A 21,963-nucleotide genomic window follows, 5' to 3' on the forward strand; every position below is an offset into this window, starting at 1 on the left:
CCCATCAACGTTCTCCAGCTCTACTCCCCCCGTCTCTTCCCCAAGGCCCAGGCTGCCCCAACACCGGACATTGCCTGGGCAAGACTCTTCAGTCATTACCCCACGAAAACATAGCACTCCCCCCCACAAAAGGCACACAACCTGCATTCTCACAAGCAGAGCAGTTGTCGAATCTCTCTTCTAAACTTCAAATCTCTCCACCCCCGTGGATTCACTGAGTTGGGCAGAGCATTTTTGAAGATTAGAGAGGATTTATTCTAATTTTTTTTTTTTACAAGACGCTTTATTCCCCGGGAGAATTGGGCTCTGGCATCTTGTCTTTCTCATTTGCACAAAAATAATTTTTGCAGAGCCAAACAAATGTCTGTAGGAGACAATTTGCCGCGAGATTCATTCTCTCCCTCCCTCGCTGCCCTTTAAAAATTTTTTTTCTTTTCCATCTCTCTTCTTCCCTTCTTTTTCCTTTCCTCATTTTCCTTCTTTTCTTCCCACAAACCATATGTTCTTTATTGAGATCCCGCTCACACGTTCTCAGCCCACTCCCCCAGCTGCGGGGGCACCGTAGGGGCACGCAGGGGCAAAAATCACTGGGGCTGGCTCACACCACATTTCAGTGAGGCGCCCAGATCCCCATCCAGTCCCTAAATCCGACCTCATCCCGGCTGATTTTCCAGTGGGGAGAATAGCGGCGCCAAAGCTTTTGACAAAACAGCTGCGGGGGGCCTAATGAAGGTCGCTTCGGCCTGGCGCTGCTCTGGGCCGCGGGTTTAACCCAAGTATTCACCAATCCGGTATCATCGCATCCGGCCAAGAAGCGCGTGGTCAAGGACTCGGTCCTTTGATTTCCTTCGCGTGAACACGGGGCAGCCTTTCTGCGGAATCGAGGGTTTCATGGTGTTTGCTCAAACCGCAGAGTGATGCCTGGGACCCGGCGACCCGGCAGGCGCGTCTCCGAGGGGCTACTGCGCCAGGCCCTCCAGCTGGGGCAAAAAAGGCCCGGGTGGCAGACGTCCCCCTACCCCCGCAAGTCAGGGATATTATTTTACATTGATCGTAATTTCCTCTTAAGACCTGTGTCTGGCTGGCTAGAACTGAGGTCACCTCTTAGAGGCCACAAGAAGTCCGTGGACCATGAAAGGCTCAAGCCTGGGTCCACAAGTGCGGAAGCTGCGCTCTGAAGGGCGTCCTGCGGCCCAAACAGAGGCCACTCAACAACGATGGGACTGTTGATCCACACATCCAAACCCGGGAGCGGAAGAACCTTCAAGTGAATGGGGCATGCTCGCCCGACTCGAACAGGCAGCAGGCTGTCTATTTCACCTGAAGTTCCTCTGAAATTATGGGCGGAGGAGGCATCGGCAAGTTATTCCGCCCCCTCCCCCCCCTTATCTTACTATTGCCTTCAAGGCTTCAGTCGTTTTGCACGTGCACCGATAGCGCGGATGGACAAACTGTGGCAGAGACTCTCCTGCCTGCTTTCTGGGTAATTTGTCAGCCTGGGGAAATGATGCTGCCTCCCAAACCTGTGTTCAGGGCTGCAGGGCGGGGGCGCTTGCCTTCCAATCCCCACTGTGGGGCCACTCCTCTGTTAATTAGCGCCCGCATCGTGCCCGGATTCGGTACGGAGACTTTGGCTCACAGGCCCGGGACCGGGGAAGGGGCCTGGGTGGAGACTCCCTTCCTGCTCTGGGGAGCGGGGAGGGCGGTGGTAGCTTCTCCTTCCGGAGAGACCACGGAAAGAAGGGGAGGCACAACCTTCAGAGATAGGGAAGGAGTGGCTGAAGTGTAGAGCCGGGGTTCGTTCTCAAAACCAATCTGGAAAACCGGGAACCGCCCCGCCCTCCCGCGCGACCTGTTGCGCTCGACTTTGTCCAGCCTCCGGCTCTGGGCCTGGTCTGGTTTAGCAGCGAGTGGGCGCCGTAGGCCCGAGAGCCTCAGCCAACATCGCCGTCCTGGCCTTCCGGGGTCGGACTTCAGGGATACCAAGTTCAGGGAACTTGGACTCCCCGAAGTCTTTAGATCCAAAGTGGTCCCGCAGCCCTACTGGCCCAGCACCGGGAGACTGAGGGTGCCTTCTCATCCTGCCCTGGGTCTCTGGGGTCCTCTGACGGCCGCCCGGCTGGAGAAGGGCCGAGCTGATCTCTGGCTACAGAAGAACCTCAGAGCCCTCTGGCAGGGCAGGGGAAAGGCCGAGAAGGAGAGGCCCTGGAGCTGCAGGCCCCCAAGCCACACACACACACCCTCGTGGTCTCTATTTGTACTTTTTTTTTATAGCAAGTGGTGGCTGGTTTATGGATGCTTGTACTGGACTGGCTCCCATGGGTACTCCAGATCCAGTTCAAGCCGCAGTACTTCCATTCCGGGATCTCCCTGGCCCTGCTGCTCACGGTGGCTGGACGCGCAACCCGGGAAAACGAGTCTGCGGCGAGCGCGTCCCTTCCCGGATCTGCCAGCTCTGGGGAGGACAGCGTCGGGTCACCGCCCACAGGCTTTGGAGACCGAGCCTTCAACACTTGAGACTCAGGCCTGGATGTTTCTGGGTTCCTTTCAGCGGCGAGTTGAGTCTGCATTTGCCCTCTGAAAATACACTTTGGGCACCTACCTCTCCCAACTACCGCGGCCCCTAGAAAATGCCGTCTGCTCAACTCAATCAACCTTCCGAAGACGGAAAACTTGAAAAAAAATCCTAGCTTCCGAGAGGCAATCCTTGAGCAGTGGCTTAGGAGACCAGGACACAGACTTGGGCGGCCACCAAGTTTGCAGAAAGGAAATGAGAAAGTTTTCCCCCTGACAAATTGAATCGTTTTACGTAAAATCAGGTTAAATAGGGCTTCGTTCTAAGCAGCATCTCTCCTTTGTACTGTGAATGCACGTGGCCTCCCCCCCGCCCCTTGGGTGGGTAAAGAGATGTCCAGACTTTTCCCGTGTTTCCAGAGGCCTGTCTCGGCTGCTCCGGAGGTCAGTCAAACCTTTTCATGTTGAAGCCCAGCGGAAAGCTGCCTGCTTTTCCCACTTGCGAGTGGATTTTTAAAGGGCCAACTCTCGGAGGGTTGAGCAGCTATACGCTCCCAGCCACCCCCACCCCCACCATCTTCCCTTCGGTGTTTGCCTTAATTAGGGGGTGGGTTAGTGGGGTTGGGGGCCGAGTTCACGTAAAAACTGTCAAAGGAGTTGGGGGATGGGAAACCGAGAGAGAGAGAGAGAGAGAGAGAGAGAGAGAGAGGTGGAGAACTCCCGGCACAGGAAAAATTCAAAAATCGTAAAGGGAAAAGGGGGAACTTGAAGCCCAGAAGTCATTGTTTCCTTTATTTCAAAGGGAAAAACCTGCCCGATTCTCATCCTTTTGATTGATTAAGGCCCTGAATACCTCGCAGTCCTGGAGTGACAGTCCCTGAATAGACTCCAGCGAATAAAGCGCAGTGCAGAGCGCGGGGCTGGCACTCGGGGGTGTAAAGGAGGCGAGTTTGCTGGCACTTACCAAGTTATAAATAAAAGGCTATGCACAATGGTACCTTCTCTAAGGACAGACAGTCTTTACAACACTCCTGGCGTCATATCCTGCTGGGGACACTTCAGCTCCTAGCCAAGACTTCGCTCCTTTTATTTTTCCAGCAGTTTAGTCTGAATACCATAATAAATTCCTGAGAACAAACGCTGCAGCCGGGCAAAACTTTAACATATAGACACATCTCTGCCGCGGCATTGGGGATCTATACCTCGAGATTTAGAGCTGCGGCTTCCCAGAGTGGATTTTTCAATCAAGAAGAGACAGTTTTCTTCTGCCTCCTCCCCCCAGACTTCAACTCGTGAGTCTTAGGGCCTCCCCATGGCTGCCTAAGCTTCACACTACTCCTGCTCCCAGACTGAGAAGACAAAAGCACTTATCAGCACACCCTGGACTCCTCCTGGGAGGAACCCCACCGGGAGGCCCCCTACAACAAACCTAGGCCAAAGGGACATTGACCAGAGGAAGGAAGGCTACACACCTCCGGGGGGCTCCCAGTGCCTTCTTATTGGAATTGCGCCCCCTCCCGTGGTAGTAAACCAAGAAAGATGAGAGAGAGAAAAGTCACAAGTAGAAAAATAGAGACATAGACAAGGAGATGGGATGAGAGCAATAGAGTCAGAGACCGAGAAAGACACAGAGATACACAGTGAGAGACAGAGACAAAGAAATAGGAAGTCAGGGAGAGAGTGACACACGTAGAGTGAGAAAGAGAAATAGGGACTCCTCTTCTCTCTGCTGTTGCCATCTCCCTCGGACTGTCTCTCCCGGTTTCCACGGGTCTGCCCTTCTCTTCCGGGGAAGGGGCGCAGCGTGGGTCCCTCTCCGGGCCGGCCAAGGCCTTGGCACCGCCGCGGATGGGAAGAGAAAGTGGCCGCTGTCGCCCAATCAGCGCGTGTCTCCGCCACCCGGGACGGTCTCCCCGTCGGCCAATCGCAGCTCAGGGCTCCTGACCAAGCTTTGGGTGAAAGAACTAATAAATGCTCCCGAGCCCGGATCCCCGCACTCCGTGTCACGACGGGAGGAGACTCAGGCCGGCCGCGCTCCCGCCCCCACCCCCCCTCCCTGGCTCGTCGCGGCGCTCGGAGCCCCCTCCCCAGCGCCCCCAGCCTCAGGGCCTCTCGCTCAGACTCGCACCAAACTTTTCCGCCCTGGGCTCGCGATCCTGGACTCTGGGGCCTCCCTGCCCGCCCCTTTCCCCGGTTCCTTCTCGAGCCTCGCTCTGGACTAGCAGTCCTCCTCCCCGCGTCCCTCCTTCTCTCTCCAGCCTTTCTGGGGAGGGGCTCTCCACGCTCCGGGGAGTTTCCAAGGGTCGCCAGCGCCGCGCTTGCCTTTCTATTTCGCCTTCACCTGGATATAATTTCCAAGCGAAGCTGTCCCCAGGATGACCACGCTGGCCGGAGCTGTGCCCAGGATGATGCGGCCGGGCCCGGGGCAGAACTACCCGCGCAGCGGCTTCCCTCTGGAAGGTAAGGGAGGGCCTCAGCGCCGCTCGGAGCCCAGGGCGGTAGCCGGGCTGCTCCACTCCACCCAGGGTCTCCACCGGCTTCTTCAGCGTGCCCAGGGAACCCATTCCCTGGGCACTCCTACCCCCGGAGGTAACAGTCGGGGCGAGAGCTCCACTCGATTTACTCCCTGCAAAGAGAGCGCAGTTCTTTCTGCAAAGCCTCGCGGAGCCTGGCGGCCAGGCCTGCTCCAGGCCGGTCCACTTTCTTCTGCTGTTTTGGAAATGCTCTGGTGGGGAAGGGATGAACCAGCTCCTGAGCACCAGAAAGCAACTTCTCCGCATTTTGTCCACCGCGAGGCATCTCAAAATTGCCCCGGCAGCAACCATATTTGCTAAGCTCTTGTTAGTTCCGACAGAATCTTCTTGCCGCTGCAACGGGTAATAGCAGGCACTCAGTGGCATCGTGCTTGGAATTTTTAGTATTAATTGATTAATTAATTAGAGTTCCATTCATCTCAAGTGGCCTCTCGAAGTTTCCATAACTCTTCGGGGGTTAGTCATCCAGAAGGGACTCCCAAGGCAGGAAGCCTTGCAAGCCTGCTCGAGCCCTTCTGGAGAGTTTACGACGAGGTTGGAGCGCCCGAAGGGGATGCCGATCCACCTGGCTGGCCCTTCAGGCTGGGTCTAGAGTAGAATGTCATAGCCAGAGCGTGAATGGAGGTGAAGGGGTCTGTGAGCAGACCTGGCTGTCGGCTCTGTCCCAAGGTGTAACAGGTGACATGCGCTGCCACCTGAGGCCTCCTTTCGGGACCCTCTTTGACCTTTGGCAGCTCCACTCTTAGCCAGATGCCCCAAGGGCTGTCAATTCCTGCAAGTCCCTTAGTAAGGGAGCCGTTCCAATTGAGCAGGGTTTGGTGGGAGCGGAGTTTCAGAAGGCCAGCGTCTGGGTAAACTTTTCTCTCTGCCAGGATGCTGTTTCTTGAGCAAACCTCAAGATACTGGCCGCAGGGTCTCCCCTACCCCCAAAATTGCCACTTTCTCCTCACCCAAAAGGAAGACAGTTTCTCTGGGGCAAGTTATTTTGCCCTTGTTGCTCCCTTCACACAAGATTATGTGCCCCGAAATTGCTTAATAATTTGAGCAGATGTGATTGGGAAAGCGTCTGTGGGTGGCAGCCGGTTGTCGAGCAGTTTCAGTGCTGGGCTGTAGCATGCCGATTGTGGGAAAGAGTGCGAAATTAGGTGGGCTCATGTTTCCCGCTGCTCTCTGTTCTCCCGCAGTGACTTTCCCTTTGCCTCTCTTTTCGCCTTCTGCTCCCAGTGTCCACTCCCCTCGGCCAGGGCCGCGTCAACCAGCTTGGCGGCGTGTTCATCAACGGCAGGCCCCTACCCAACCACATCCGCCACAAGATCGTGGAGATGGCCCACCACGGAATCCGGCCCTGTGTCATCTCCCGCCAGTTGCGTGTGTCCCACGGCTGCGTCTCTAAGATCCTGTGCAGGTACCAGGAGACTGGCTCCATCCGTCCTGGCGCCATCGGCGGCAGCAAGCCCAAGGTGAGCGCGGGGGCCTGGCCCTGGAGGCCTTCGGGCCTGTGGTCTCCTGGGTTAGAGAAGATGGGGCAGGGGACAAGGACTATCATCCGGGGCCTTCCAAGGAGTTATTTTTCAAGGGGCCTATGGTGTGTGTGGGTGTGTGGTAGAGGTGGGAGGATTCGGTTGCTGCCTGGCCCGCTGCTCCTCCATAAATGCTAAGGGAAAACTCCAGCCTTTTTGCAAAGGAGATATTATAGCATTTTAAAAAATGTGCCGGAACCCTAGAATACTCATCGAATTATTTTAATAAGCAAACCCCTAAAGCAAGCAGCTGTATGTGCCCACCTGTTGCTGGTTTCTTCCCCAAGAGTCTTCCCAGCTCCCACCCACTGCACTGCCCTTGCCAAACCTAATCTAAGGAGCCACTTTTGGTTTTCTAATGGTTTCTCTCCCACCTTCTGTCCCCAATCTCCTCCAGTCCAAATTGTCTTCGGGGAGTCAAAAACTGGGGGATTTGTTTTCTTTGTAACGAGCGGAGATGACTTGGCATTTAAAAAGCAGTTTGGTACTATCCTCAAATTATTTTGGTTCCTTTTAAAAAATGAAAGAGTCACACTGGCTAAGGCTCAGTGGGAGGGGATTACACAGGGTCTGTCTTTTCGTCTCCATGTGGGGAAAATCCAATATAATTTTCTAGTTGCCACAAGGCAAAATCAAAAGGAGGGTTCTGGTAAGCTGAAGACTTCCAAACACCCTGCTCCCCATCCTCCCCCCCTCCCTCCCTCCGCCCCAGATCCCCTTGCAACCTCTCCAAGAATCTCTGGAAACTACTTTTATTGAAAAAAAAAAAAAAAAAAAGAGCTATTCTCTCAAATTATCCATATTTGTTATCCACTCTGATTATTTTTTTTTAACCCATATAATCAGCTTTTGCATTTCATTCTTTTCTTCAATTTAGCTAAAATCTTGTGTTTTTTGGGGGAGAAGTACAAGTTGCAGATCTAACTTGAATATTGCTTCTCTTTCAAACACTCCCCTTTTTAGTTTCGTTTTCATGTTGTTTCTGTGTAAGGAGTTGACTTTCTTTCTTTTCAGGGATCAGAAAGTACACCATCCCCCCCACCCCAAGTTGTTATAATTCTTCCTTTTTTATCCTGATTGTCCAAGCTTAACTAGGGAGGAAGAGGGTCCCCAGGGTTGGGGCGATCTCACTTCTACCCCTTCCTAAAAGTAAACTTCAGAGAGTTGGGGTCCTTTTGCTGACAAGGGGGTCTTCCCTGGGGGTGCAAGATGGAGCATCCCGATTCGCCTAGAGGCGGTGGGGCCACCACATCTGGCCCAGAGTACTGGGTACCAACGCCTGCCTGCCTGTTCTCTTAAAGCAGGTGACAACGCCTGACGTGGAGAAGAAAATTGAGGAATACAAAAGAGAGAACCCGGGCATGTTCAGCTGGGAAATTCGAGACAAATTACTTAAGGACGCTGTCTGTGATCGAAACACTGTGCCCTCAGGTACCAGGCCCATTAACGTCTTCCTGAGGTGCGGCCGTCAGACGCTATTCCCCGGGCGGGTCGTCCGAGCCACAATCACCCCAAGATCGATCTGGGCGATCGGGAGGCAGCCCCTCCCGGGGCCCTGAAATAGTCACGAGCCAGACGCGCTCTTGGTGTTTTACCGAGAGGGGGCTGAGCTGCTGGTCCTGGGGTTGAGAGACCGCCAAGGGCTCCCCAAAGAGGATTTCTGTCGAGGAGGCAAAGGCAGGAAACGCAAGGCAGAGGCCAGGCGTCTATTAATATTGATGCTCCCTTTTAAAGAGAAACAAATGTTTTGGTAACCCCAACCGAAGGGAGATGGGGCTGCGCCAGCTGAGGCTCTGCCTTGTGCGCAAAGGAGGGGAGGTTTCGGCAACGGCCCGGATTTTTCCCCAGAGTCCCAGGGACGATCCGGCGCCCCCGGCGGCCCGGGAGGGAGGAGGAGGCGGAGGGAGAAGAGGGGCGAACGCAGGGGCGAGCGCGAGGGCGCGCGGGAGAGTTTGTTTTTAATTAAAAGGAAACTCCCTTTCCCCCCTGCGAGAACGAGATATTTCGGAGTATGGATTTGTTTACCAGACGGGAATCTGGAAAAAATAAATGGGGGAGAGTGCATTTTCTTTTGATTTTTTACAATAGGAAACGATTCAGCAGTTGAAATTTAAACCCTTTATAGCCTCAAAAAAAAAAAAAAAAAGTTGAATTGCAGGGGACGGGTCTGCTGTGGTTCTTCCTCCCTTAACGCGGACCGCGGAGGCCTAATACCCAGGTGGTGGTAGGGGATGCTGGGTGGGCTGGCCGGAGAATTCTCTTAGATTGGAGACCTAGAGCCCCGTCTGTAGAGTGAAAAAGGGAAATGCTTCTCGCCGGGACGAGAGGGCCAGAGACCGCAGTTGCCGGGTCTAACTTGGAGGTGCGGATTGCGGGGTGGGGGGTTAGAGTGGGAGGTTGAAGGGGTGGTAGAAGGTCGAGGATGCCCCAAGATGCAGGAGGAGACAGGCGAGTTGTGCAGGGCAGCCGCTCTAGGGTCCGGGCTGGGGGTTCGGGGGCTCCTTCCTGCACAGCCTGGTAAGGCTCCGTCGTCCGCGCTCCCACCCTCCTCCCGCCTCCAGTGAGTTCCATCAGCCGCATCCTGAGGAGTAAATTCGGGAAAGGCGAAGAGGAGGAGGCTGACCTGGACAGGAAGGAGGCCGAGGAGAGTGAGAAGAAGGCGAAACACAGCATCGACGGCATCCTGAGCGAGCGAGGTAAGCCGCGGCGCGCTTGGACAGCGCGCTCAGGACCCCGCGCCTCGGCGACATCCGCGCTCTGACGTCGCGGACCTGAGCGCGCGGGCCAGCCCCGGCTCGGGTCAAGGTCCCTCCTCGCTCGTATCCACTGCACCCGGGGAAGAGCATTCAAGTGAAAGACCAGAGACGCACTTGAAATTAAAACAAAAATCTCTTTTCTTTCTTTTTCTACTTTATAAGTCTTTCTTCTGCACCAGCCTCAGCCCCTCGGAGTCTAGAACTGCGAACTGCGGTTTGGTGCAGGGCTACCCTCTTGCCCTCAGGTGTACGGGACCGGGCGCTTGAGGGGCTGGGGACAGTCTGTGAGCCTCCGGGAGTTGAGGGAACTTTTGTGCCCTAAGGAAAAGCCCAGATCTTCAGAGAGGTTCCCATTATTAGAGAAGGGGTGGGGAGAGAAGGACTCAAAACTCTTTGCCGGCAGTGGGGCCCCAGAGTTGCTCCACGTTGACTGCCTTATAAATACATACATAATACATCATACATACATATATGTAAGTTGGTTGTTTTGTGCTATAAATTGGTTTTCAAATGCGATGGGGCTTGATTTCTGTGTGTGTGTGCCTAGGAAGGAAAATCAGCCTAAGATGTGGGTTCTTGGGGCCGCAGTGTTGGTGCCCTGTCTCCACCCAAAGGTGCGGGCCACCTGCTCCTTGTTGGCTGTGACCTGTCATCATCAAGAGAGAGTCTCTCCTTTGGAGCCGTAAAGTGCAGCCTACTTCCCTTATACCTGCCACACATAGTCCGGAGAATCTAAAGGTGTCCCCCTCTCCCCAAAAGGAAAGCCAACCCGTGAAAGTTGAACTGGAAAGGGATCCCTGCAGCAGTTTTCCACTCTGCAGTTTTGGCCCTGGGGATGGTCACACCTCTTCCAAGTCATAGAGGGTCGGGAGGCGCCTGGCGTGCCTGCCACACCTTGAATTGCCCCTTCAGGGTCCGGGGCTTTGGTGGGTGGAGTTGAGTTTTGACTTGCCCAGGAAGGGTAGGTGGCTCTCCAGGTGGGCTTGGACACCCTCTGTGACCAGCTGGGTCTGTACCCTCAGCAGGTGGCCTCCAGAGTAGGACTGTGGGTGGAAAGCTGGTCACTTCTTTTGCTTTCATTGCCTGACCCAGTGGCTGGCCGCAGCTTTACAAACCAGTGCAAAATCTGTACACGACCTTGAAGAGACACTTAGATTTAGATGTGACAAACCCAAACAGCTGATTTCAGGGATCAACAGAAGCGTCGATGTTCTGGGACACACAGGCAATCAGGAAAAGACACCACAAACTACGGCAGGCTGGGCAGGGAGATACATAGGCTGTTGCTTTCCTTAAAAGCAGGGGACTCACAGGGTCTTAGTTTAAGCCCCTCCTTTGGGAGGGGTGCTTTTCTGCTCTAGTGTCTTAGGCAACAACCCGGCTTTTATTCCAGGCCTAGATGCAGCAGAGAGGTACTGGGGAGGGAGGAAGGAGAGAAACCAGCCAATCCCAAACCCAACGGGCCCCTGTGGGCAGAGGGGCAAGAAGCCCAGAGCTATCGGAGAGGCTCAGGAAGCAGCATGGGGGTAGCGCGGCTCTGCTACTTGTTGCTGGAGGCGCCCGCGGCAGACGGGCCGCTCCCTGGCAGCACAGGCAACCAAGGCCCAGGAGACAAAACACCCCAAATGAGCTGGTCAAACATTTGTACAACTTCTCCAGCTTTTACAAAGAAGGCCTTCTCTACACAATCTACACTTGGAGATGAACTTGGGAGACAAAGCCTGGAGAGTCCATTGAAACTCACACTTTAGCTCGGCCTAGACAAAGCTCCAGCTCGCAGCAGCTTGATGTGAACAAAGGAAGGCAACCTTTTTATAATTCAAGGAGAAAAGAAGAGAAAACAGCTCCACAAAGGGCCGAGAATAGACATTATGGGCTTGCAATGAGGGATGAATTATTCAATGAGCTCCAATAGCTTCTGCGCCAGGAAGTTTTATGGACTCTCCAGCGTGGAAAAAGTGGCTATTTCACCTACAAAATGTTTCTAGTCTTTTGGGCCATCTAGCTGGGCCGGCTGCCATTCAAGGGCAATTGCTACCATTTTTAAAATCAGAGTATTCTCCCCAGCGGGGGCTGTACCGTTGAAAACACACACACTCCGCAGAGGCTGAAGCCTAATTTAATTTGGGGTTGTCAGAGAAGATGCAGTGTCCCTCTTTTTAGCGGCTCTAGCTCCTTTTCCAGATAAGCCCTGGAGGGCAAGAGGGGCACAGAGAGAGGACAGAGTGAAGTGTAGTTTAAAGGGAAGTCTAGAAACCTCAAAAAAAAAAAAATTTACCTCTGTTGTTTGGGCACCAAAAGTCACCGGCTGCCCTGCTTGTAAAATAGAATGAATGTTGATAAAGCAACCTGAGCTCCCTGGCCGAGAGGGAAGAGGCTGGCCAAGAAAGGACCTTTGGGTGCCCTGAGCAGGGCAACGCGCTCTCTCCGGAGGTTCCAGCTTCCTTGGGGGGTAGAAGGGGGGGCGATGTTAAGACTGGCTTTCTGGGGGACATCTTTCTGCTTGTCAGGCTGTAGGACACAGGAAGAGAGGCACCCTGAAAGACATCAGAGCTGCTCTCATTTTTTCTCTCCAGTGTTTGGCCTTTCTCCTAGGTGACCCCTTTTACCTTCTCAACTTTCCCTTGTTCCTTGCCCAATCCAAGAGCTGCTCAGCGTGCAGACTCGGTGCGCTCAGGCCCTTGAGCCCTGGCGCGCGCTAGACGCTGTGTACCCCTCCTGGGTCCATCCTTCCAGCTCCTTTGCCGGGGTGGAATGAGAAGGTTGGGAGGCCGGGGACAGCAACCCCCCCTCCCCGCCCCCCGCCGGCCGCCCCCCGCGCCTGGTCCCGGCCCTCCGGCCAGCACCGAGATCGGAACAGGCGCAGTCGGAGGAGCCAGGCCCCGGTCGCAGCATCGGGGCCCGTGGGCACAGCCTCCGCTGCGGCCACTCAATGGGCGCCTCTGTTCCTCCCCCAGCGCGGCGGAGCGGGCCCGCGGGCGCCGCCACAATGAGTCGGCCCCCACTCCTGCGCCCTGCGCCAAAGCGCCGCGCCGCCCCCTCCCCTGCGCTCCGGCCGGCTCGAAGCTTAGCTCGCCGGGCTGCAGCCGACTCAATTGCCTCCTTTATGTCCTTCTCACTTTCATCTAGACACAGCCCGCCTCCCCCCCCTTCTCCTTTTTTTTCCCTCTTGCCTGAGGCTCACATTAGTGAAATTTCTGCAACCTCCCCCCATTTTTTTTTATTTTAAAGAAAGCCCTTAACACAAAAGCAGTGACTAATCAATAGAAACTGCTCCTTCATCTCTTCTTCCTCCTCCTCCTCCTCGTCCTCGTCCTCCAGCAGGGTGACGCTTTTCCTGTTTGTGAGTTTTAGGAAACATTTTTGCTTTGTGCCGTAATGGAATTAGAGGACAGATGAGGACTGTAAATGGGACACGCGACGGCAAGACTCTCGCTTAAATATTTAGATGCAACGTTACAATTACTGACTTGTTGCAGCGGGCTTTGAAGTGGTAGCTCGGGAGTGCAGGGGGAGAGAGGCCAGATTGCCCAATTGATGTTTTGATTGGGGCTGGAGATACACGTTCATAGGACTTCGCTGTCCGCCTTTAAAAATCACTAGTGAGCGTGGGAGGTTTGCAACAATTTCCAAGATTAGGCTAAAAGACCCCAAGCGTAGGTCGCTTCAGGCTTCTACTCCGTTCATATCTCTCCCTTCCTATTTGACATTTATGAAAAGCAGGTCTATTTTTTTTTTTTTTAATTTGAGAAGGTAAAAGTGAGAAAAGTTTTGCTCGAGTCCCGTTTTGTTTGTACACGTGTGAGCTTTTCTGAAATAACTAGGACGACGTCAGCTTTTCAGCGGGGCATAAGAGAAAGCAATTAAAAACGCAGAAAACTTTTAAAGACCCTTGAAATATTTCATTTCCAACGGAATCATGAAAGGAGCACTTTATCATTAACGGGGGCGACTGAAGTCGAAAGGAACGGAAGGCCGTTTCTTCCCCCCGACTTAGCAGGGAGGGACATTTTGGCGCGAGGCAAAGCGGGGGAGGCGGGGGAGGAACTTTCCCACAGACTGAAATCATGGGGTATAAGATCTTAGGTTTGTGGCATCGGAACCTTTATTAAAGTGGACAGCCCACTCTCCAAGTCCATTTGTCAGAATCCCAAATTTGACCCCAATGTCGCCTCTAGTCTTTTGAGTGAATTTTATGTTTTCTGAAGCCCTTGCGATACTCAACAAGGAAATAGCACCCATTTAAAAGTGTATTGGAAATATCAGAACTTGAAATTAAAACGCCGCGCTGCGTTTTTTTCAGGGACGTAGCGGTAACGGTTTTCTGTTCAGATGATAAAAAAAAGAAGGAAGGAAGGAGAGAAAGAAAGAAAAAAGAAAGAAAGAAAGAAGGAAAGAAAGAGAGAAAGAAAGAAAGAAGAAAAGCAAACCACCAGAATTCGGGTCTTGTAGGTTTTTCCTTTTTGCTTGTTTGTTTTGTTTGGTTGGCTGCTGTATGTTTGCTTTCTAGCCTTATTGAAAACATGCAGATTTTCTAATTAATGCTTGAAATCGTATGTTTATTTTGGGGCTTGATTTGATTGTTGATAGCACCGGAACGGGGACGTAGGGGCTTCAAGTGCGTAATAATTACTGAAGGGTCATTTAAGAGTCCCCAGGGCTTCGCAATAAAACCCGCCGGGGCGGTGAGGCAGAACCAGCAAGTGCGCCCCGGTTCAGGAGAGTGGGATGTGCGGAAATCAATCAGGAGAATAGGAGCGTTGCCACTGAGCCCAGTTGCAATATCCACGAATAAATATATTTTGAAGACAAAAAAAAAAAAAAAATCCTTCCTAACCACGAGGTTAAATGTTTAAGTCATGCACAAGTAAATAGCAAACGAAAATTAGAAGTCACAACAGTGGCAACAAATAAAGAGTGAGAGTTTGTCCAGGACTGGGGACAGAAATATTCAGTTCGGTGGGGTTCTAGACAGGTAACTTATTTATGCGGGTAAATAAAGATTAAGGAACCATTAAGAATGTACATATATAACTAACACGACACTAACAGACAATTAAGCAGTCAGTTTAATGCCTTATCTCACTGGCTGCTCTGGGGTTGTTTTACAACTAGGAATTAAAATCTGAAAAGGAAGTTTTCAGCAGCTCTGGCCAAATATTGATTAAGTAGCTGTTTGTTGATAGCATTGTTACGCATTAAAAGGCCGGGATCGCGGCCCCTCAGTGGCCATCTTCTATTGTGAGGGATTCTTAACCACAGAGATCAAAGCGGGATCATTTCAACTTATCTGTCTTGGAAAATCCTCCTTTTCCTCTGAAACCTCTAAGGAGGATTGACCAAATTCTCTTTAAGAAATAGGAACCCAAACCAGTTACATGTCGTAGGTTTGTAGAGAAGAGATTCATGGGGTGTTTTTAATTATCCTATGGTGATTTCTTGTTTAGAGCTTAGGCTAAGATGGTGAATTTATCATCAAATAGATTCTCATTTTTGGAGGGTGGCCGGAGGCAGGGAAGCTACTATCCGCATGTCCCTAAATTTTTAAATATGGAACTTTCTTTCGCCAAAGTTGCCTTCTAAGCTGGAATGATGTAAAGGAAAGATGTCAGATTTTTTATCTAAAACTGAGTGGGGAATAATTAAATACACAGGAAACTGGGAGTTATACTGACTACATTTCTCTACATGTGTTTCTATATTTTTGTGTGTTTATAGATGGTTATATGAGTCTCCTGTATATTCTTAACCCCCTACAATGTAGGAGTAGACATGTATTTGTGTGTATAGTTTGTGCATCGTTAGAGTTTATTTGTAAGTTCGTCACTATGAATTATGCTGGCAGTAAACTTTATCCCGTTGCACAAAATAAAAGCTCATTTGTCCAATGGATTACACTTCTAGAGTCATCAGAATTTAAGGTAACAGCATAGCCTCCCAATTCTTATTCAGTCCTGCTGTTGAATGCTAGGAAAAATCTTTCCCTGAATGATTTTATGACTTTTTGGCTGTTGATTTTTAGATGAACTATTAGCCTTTTTTTTTAGCTTAAGAATTCAATATATTTGGATAGATTTTTTTTTCTTTTATTATGAGAGCTAAAATTCCTGCAAGGGCTTTTTTGGAAATACCATCTCTGTGCTTAATTTGCAAATGCCAACAAATCACTGAGGTGAAATTTATGCCAGATTCAGGCTTTGGATATTCAAATGTGCATCATGGATCTGTCTTCCTGAATCCCCTCCTCTGACTGTGCTCATTGCACTACTAAATAATTGTGCAAAGGGCTGTATCTTTATTTCATTTTATTTTTATTTTTTCTTGTTCACTCTTGAACAAGATGAGTCTTGACGTACAGAACCACTAGTGGATATTTTCAAATATATTCTATTATAATCTCCCAATTAATTAATATTCGACCTATGCTCAAATGTTCTTTGATATAGTCCCAATCATTTCTGTGTAGAGCAACTGCCTGAAATGGATTAAGCTGGAAGGGTGAGTCAGCTCAGATCTGTTTTGGTTACTTTGTCCTGGGTCCAGATGCAGCATTAGAGAGTTCTTTGTTGCATATTCCACATGTACATGTATATTTCATATACATATGGAGTTAAAGTAACTTCCCCCCCTTGGGCAACAGGCTATGTGTTCATGTACTGACAGGGAGGGCAGCAGAATCGAGCTCTAAATTGGGCCTGATCTCAGCACCAAGGCAGAATTACTGACTCAAGAACTGGCTTATGCCAATTATTTCTCAATAAAGTTGGGAAAGATTAAATACGATTTTGATATTATTGTAAAAAAAAAAAAAGAACTGGCTGCCTTTAGCTGAGGAACTGTGATCAGAGAAAGTGAAAGGGAATTTTAGAAGTTGCCCTTCTTTTGGAAGATGCACACCAAGGTGGGAACAGGGGACCATCTTCTGCTCTGTTGGGAAATATTTTCTTGCCCCGTTGCTGCTGGTCTCTGGTGGAGAATGTCACAGTTCAGGTCTCAGCTCTGTCTTACAGTGTTGGGCCAAACACTGAGCCCCAGTAGCATTGAACTTTTGCTGGAATCAGAACATCTGTCTTCTAAGAAAGCTTTCTCTCAAATTATCTGTGTTAGGATTATGCTCCCAAATAACCAGAATATATATAATTTCAGTTTGTAACTTGGAAGGAACAAGCACAGTTATCAAAACGCCCGTTAACATTACAAAACATCTATTTGAGGGAGATGAGTTAGAAACTTTACCATTGTTAAAAGAAAATATGAAACCCATGGAAAGTAGTTGCTGAGGATGCTTGAGGAAAGGTTCAATGAATTCTTACCTTCAATGTCTGTTTTCCTAATCCTTCCTGATAAAAACTAAGAAAAGACAAACAGATAACTTCTGCTACAGAAGTGGCCACTTCTCTTTAAAGAAGAAAGTGTATATTACTAAAGGGTGATGTAAAATTTAGAATTTGATTTGATGCACATTTCTCCTAGGAAGGAAAATCCTGAGAAAGAGTTTTACCTTGTACATTGCATGCAACAAAGTTTGTAGCATTTAGATTTTTGCTGCAGGATTTTAAGTAAACAACAGCAACAACAACAAAGAATCTCTTCTCTTTGGGGTGAAGCAGCTTGATCAAAGTAGTCTGAGTTTTTATGCCCTCCTTACTGCAGTGATTGGGAAGTCAATCTTCCTCAGTAAAACAAATTAGAACTCATGACAGGCAATAACAACCTAGCTGGATATTTGTCTCCCTCAACCCATTTAGGGATTTCATGACTGTACGTACTTTTCTTTGGCCAGATTTAATGCGTCTACAGCAGTATAGTAATAACATCTCGGTTCTAGGAGCCAATCGATGGATTCCATTTAAAAACAGCTAATCAAAATGCTTTGTGAACAAGGTGGGAGACTCTTCTTGGCTGACCAACATGGAACTGAGGGAGAGGAAATACCACTGATTTTTAGCATTAAAAAATGTCCAGGGTCATATTGTGAGTTCAAACAGTATAGTTTTATGGAGGCTTAAATGTAAATTTTTAGAGTGTTTTGTAATCTGCCGATAGGCATATTTCTGGAGACAACTGCAGATTTAAATGTCCCTGCCTTTATGTCATTAGATGGAAGCAATAAATAAGTCAGGGTAGAATAGTGAAGAAAGGAAAGTTAATTGCTTTGCAATTTATAGTGTAACATGGGATCGGTTTAATTTTTGTGTACTTTCCTGGTGAATACTTATATGGTGACATACAAATTTTCATTTTTAATAGAAAGCCTACATTTGTAGGCTGGTGATTTTATAGGTACATAGATTTGCCAACATACCCCTTTTATCTTTTTTTTTTTCCTTTGGCAAACCCTAGAATAGACATAACTTATCCAGTCAACAAGCAATTGGGCATTGTATAGAGATATTAATATCTTCCTTATTTCCCTTACAGGGCCTATCTCTTTAAAAATACATTTTATTTTAAAATAATTGTAGACTTATACAGTCTATCTTCAAATGCATTTTAAAATTCTTTCAATATTCAAATATATTATCATGATTAAGAAAATCTTGGCCAGTGGGGGTGAGTATGTGTGGGTGTGTGTGTCTCAATTACCATGGTTGAGCTTAACATGAACTAAAGAAAATTAATTGGTCCAATTCATTTTATTATAAGAAAAGCAACAGGTTTCTTCTTTCTGAATCCCTACTTGGCCAGTTTCCTGATTGAGGTTCACTAAAGCATTTGAGTGTTTCTTGTCTGTTCTGATTTAAACACGCCCCCAAGTCCCTTTTCTTGCCTTTGCTTGCACTGTAAGAACCAGTACCCAAGGCAAAAGTGGCCTGTTCTTGCAAATCTTATTTTACTCTAAAATTACGACCACGCACATCTCAGTTGTGACCCCTTGAACTTTAGTTTTGACATCTATAAGATGGGGCACATCATACCAACTTCCCAGGGCGATATGAGAAGAAAATGAGAAGATGCAAGTTGTGCACAAATTACATGTATCATAGGAAGACTCAAAATCCTGGGGGAGAAAACCCTCTGAACATGCAGAAAGTGACCAGCCTGCTGGCAGATGGGCTCTGCCCAAAGGCAGATAAAAGCTTAATTCAGGGCTTAGGAGCAACAATGAAGGAACACACACACACACACACACACACACACACACACTTCACTTTCACTGAGTCAAAAAATTGAGTTTGCAAGCAGCTATTTAATATAATAGATTTTATTGACTTACCAGATAAGAAAAATAACAAAATTCTAAAGCCATTCACTGAGATGTCAGAAGATATTTCTAAGTTATTTTTCTCCCAGTTTTCGGCAAAGATTACTTTTCTCTCTTAGATTAACTTGGCTTTTTCAGAGTCCTCCAAATTGAACTTCTCTCTTTCTTTCGTTCTTTTGTTCTTCCTTTCATTGTTTGTTTGTTTTTCAACAGGTTCTTTTTGCTCCATCAGAGATTGACAAACAGGTTGCTTTTTGAAAATAGGTCTCATGCATGCATGCCTTCGTGCTCCTGAAATTCTTTGCAATGCTTCATTTTACAGAATTGCTTTTGCACAATTTCTCATTCTGTCCCCTCTTGAGGCTACTTCATTGTCCTTAAGTATCTTCTTAGCTTCGCACGTGAGACTGTGTACATTCCTCTTTCCTTGTGCATGATTCTACTTAACCCCCCTCCTATCAAATTTGAGTTCACAAATATTTAAGAAACTTTCCAAAGTAGCATTCGTTAAGCTGGAGGATACATTTCAATGACCTTTCTATTTGATTTCCCTCCATCCAGTTCCCAAAGCTCAGGACTTGTGTGTTATCCGGGGTGCAATGCAAGAGTTGAAAACAAATAGCCTGGCTTGTGAGGCTTTCGGGGGTCTGGAGAGCTCCTGCCCTGCGTTTCCCCCACGGGAGCAGCTTGCTGGTACAGCCACTGCGGAGAAGGAAGGTTGTTTTCTTATCCCCGCATGCACTGGTCTGACCTGTCTCCGAAATAGGTCAGGCTGGGGCAAGGCAAGTTTATGCAGCTGTTGGGGCTTAGGCAGCCCGGCAGGCAGCCAGGGCGCCTTGGTTGGCGGCCCCCAGTGAACAGATAAAAACTTGCTGGCCAGCCACGGGGCCTTCCTTCTGGACCCTGCTGCCTCCCCACCCCCACCCCGAAGGCTTTGAGATGCAGGAGGACTCCTGGATTATGGGGGCCAACTCTCAGCCTCAAAAGGGAAGTGTTCTTTGATTCCAAGGATTGGCCTCTTGTGGATGCAAACATTCAGATGAAATATATACTTTGTCAGATTTCATCTTTAAATCATCCTACTTATTTTGGCGGGGTAAAACATTCACTCTTACATAATTCCGAAGATACAGAGGGATAGACAGTAACAGGTTTTCTTCCCATCCTTGTCCCTCAGTATCTTGGTCACCTTTCTAGAGAGTCTATGCATAAATAATTATATTTCCCTCTCTTAAAAATGTTCTCTCCTTTTGCGCACATGGTAGCCCACTATAGAAACTGTTCTGTGCCTCGCTTCCCACTCCCCCCTCCCTGCCCCCTTGAGACTGTATCTCAGCAATTAGTCTGCATCAGGGCCTGGTGGCCTCCACAGCCTGTTTGTACAGCTGTGTAGTATTCCATTGCATTGGCAAGTGATTTATTTAGCATTAGGTAGTTTCCAATCGAACGACACCATTTGGCACATGTGTGCGTTTCTTTGTAAAATAATTTGTCCATGGTAAGGACAAAGGGAAGGCATTTGTAATTTTGATAGCTTTGGTGGAATTTTGGTACTGCGTTGAGGACAAACAGGGGAATGCTTAGCAAACATGGTGCAGAAGCGTGTTTGCCCGTGGCCACGTGCACGAGAAAAATGAAACACTCTTCTCTACCACTGTACATTTATTAGAGCATAGGTTTTGAAATTTCTGCTTAGGGAGTTGTTCTGCCAACAGTGACTATCCTCTGGAAATTCCTCTAATCTGTTATTGCTCCAAATGGAACATTCTCTAAATCCAAGGAAAGCTTTTTTTCTTTGACTTTTCGGTTCCTCTTTTTATTTTATTTTATTTTTTGTCTACTGTTCATTTCACTCCCTGCCCCCTCATCATATATTAACATATTTATGATAAGCATTCTTAGCTATTTTTCTTTCTGTGCTGGAAAAATTATGGACAATTTTATAACAATTTCAAGGCAACTTACTCTGATTGTTTAGTTACAAAAGAGAAGTTGTCTGTCAGGGTCACCAAATCAGGGCTGAACTAGTAAGAGAGCAGATCATGAATAATAGAATAGGGTCTTATATTTCTAATTTTTGAGAAGGGCTGGCCCGGTGTTCTTGGGGTTTCTTGAGTTTGGTAAAGGCTGATTTTTAATTTTACAAACTTTTAAGGGGCATGTATCCATTCCCTTCAATGCACAAAGGACTTTTTATGTTTTTGCACATACCTTGCCTCCCTCAAATCATTTCGGCCTATTTTCCCTTAAATCTGATGCCCAGGAATTCAGTTGTTGATGCTGCTGAGTACCTGGCTTACCTAAGCTGGGAGTCCGAGTCTGTGAAATGAGCCAGAAAGAACCATGTTCTAACCATAGGAGAAAAACAACCCTCTCCAAACCCTCTTGGGAAAATGGAAGAGGTGAACGCCAATAAATATTATGAAGTAAGTGTTTCAGGTCATTCCTTTTTAGGAATGAGCCTTTCAGAAATAGGAGTATGAGCTGGGAGCTAAGGATTTATTTTTGAAAAGCAGGATCTTGATTTGGTTTTAAAAAAATAACAGAAAAACAAAACCAGTCTTCTGTCTTGACTCTTCTCGCCGCCAGTCTTCTGGCAGACTTGTGCCCGGCTAAGGCAGAAGGTCCGCTCTCCTCATACCAGAACTTTCATCTGTGCTTCCTTAGAAGGCAGCTAGATGGGTGCTCTGGGTTCTCTCCCTGTTTCCCCTCTGACTTGCTTATGGAAATCTGAAGGAGTCAGTTTGGACATGTAAACAGGCCTGGTGTTAAGAGCATCTGTAAAGAGCTGAGAAGAATCAAAAGCAGCTTTCCCTCCCCCCGACCCCCAGCTCTGTGCATAATTTGGATTGAATCAGGCCCATAATTTGTGACATCTGATTACTACCTGCACAAGTATGCAGCTCTCCACACAAGAAGGAGGGCCTAGGGAGGGTTAATTTGGAAGAAATTTTGATTTGTTTGTCAGATTGCTGTGATGTTCTCAACAGAAATTTAGACCGGAGAAAATAATGCGGTTTTCAGACCCATGTCGGCGGAGTAACCAAACTTTAGATTCTGACACATCCCCGCGTTGTTCTCCCCCACACAGGTAAAGGGGGAGCATTGTCCAGGGGGCTGGCTCCTTGTCAGCAAACAGGGACTTAGGTGTGAGAGCAGCTCCCTCTCCTGATTTGTAGATTTGTCGCTTTTTAAAATAAAAAGGGACCCATGGGTTCATTGGGGGAAATAACTTTCCATTTCATGATTTGCAAATGAATGGGATCTCAGTGTCTGGAATCACTGGTTCTCTTTGAAAAAGATTGGAGCTTCTAACGTTTTCTCAGAGCATTTCTAAAAGGGGCCGGGGGTCCATTGCAGGAAGTCCCGCAAATAAACGAGGGTCTCCTCACAGCGCCTGGGGGGGTGGGGAGACTAGCAGTACACCAGCGAGG

General features: G+C 48.7%; 1 protein-coding gene across 1 annotated transcript in view; it reads left to right on the top strand.

Moving 5' to 3' along the window:
• The first annotated feature begins 4,641 nt into the window (after positions 1 to 4,641).
• The window catches only part of PAX3 (paired box 3), a 96,225-nt gene continuing 78,903 nt past the window's right edge, over positions 4,642 to 21,963 (top strand). Inside the window, exons 1-4 of the mRNA XM_006743561.3 lie at positions 4,642 to 4,974; positions 6,273 to 6,508; positions 7,870 to 7,999; positions 9,130 to 9,264. Coding sequence (XP_006743624.1) covers positions 4,890 to 4,974; positions 6,273 to 6,508; positions 7,870 to 7,999; positions 9,130 to 9,264 — 586 coding nt within the window. The 5' untranslated portion in view covers positions 4,642 to 4,889. The remainder of the gene's footprint in view (positions 4,975 to 6,272; positions 6,509 to 7,869; positions 8,000 to 9,129; positions 9,265 to 21,963) is intronic.

The sequence above is a fragment of the Leptonychotes weddellii genome, chromosome 3 (genome assembly GCF_054177405.1).
Source record: "Leptonychotes weddellii isolate Sample4059 chromosome 3, ASM5417740v2, whole genome shotgun sequence".
NCBI lineage: Eukaryota > Metazoa > Chordata > Mammalia > Carnivora > Phocidae > Leptonychotes > Leptonychotes weddellii.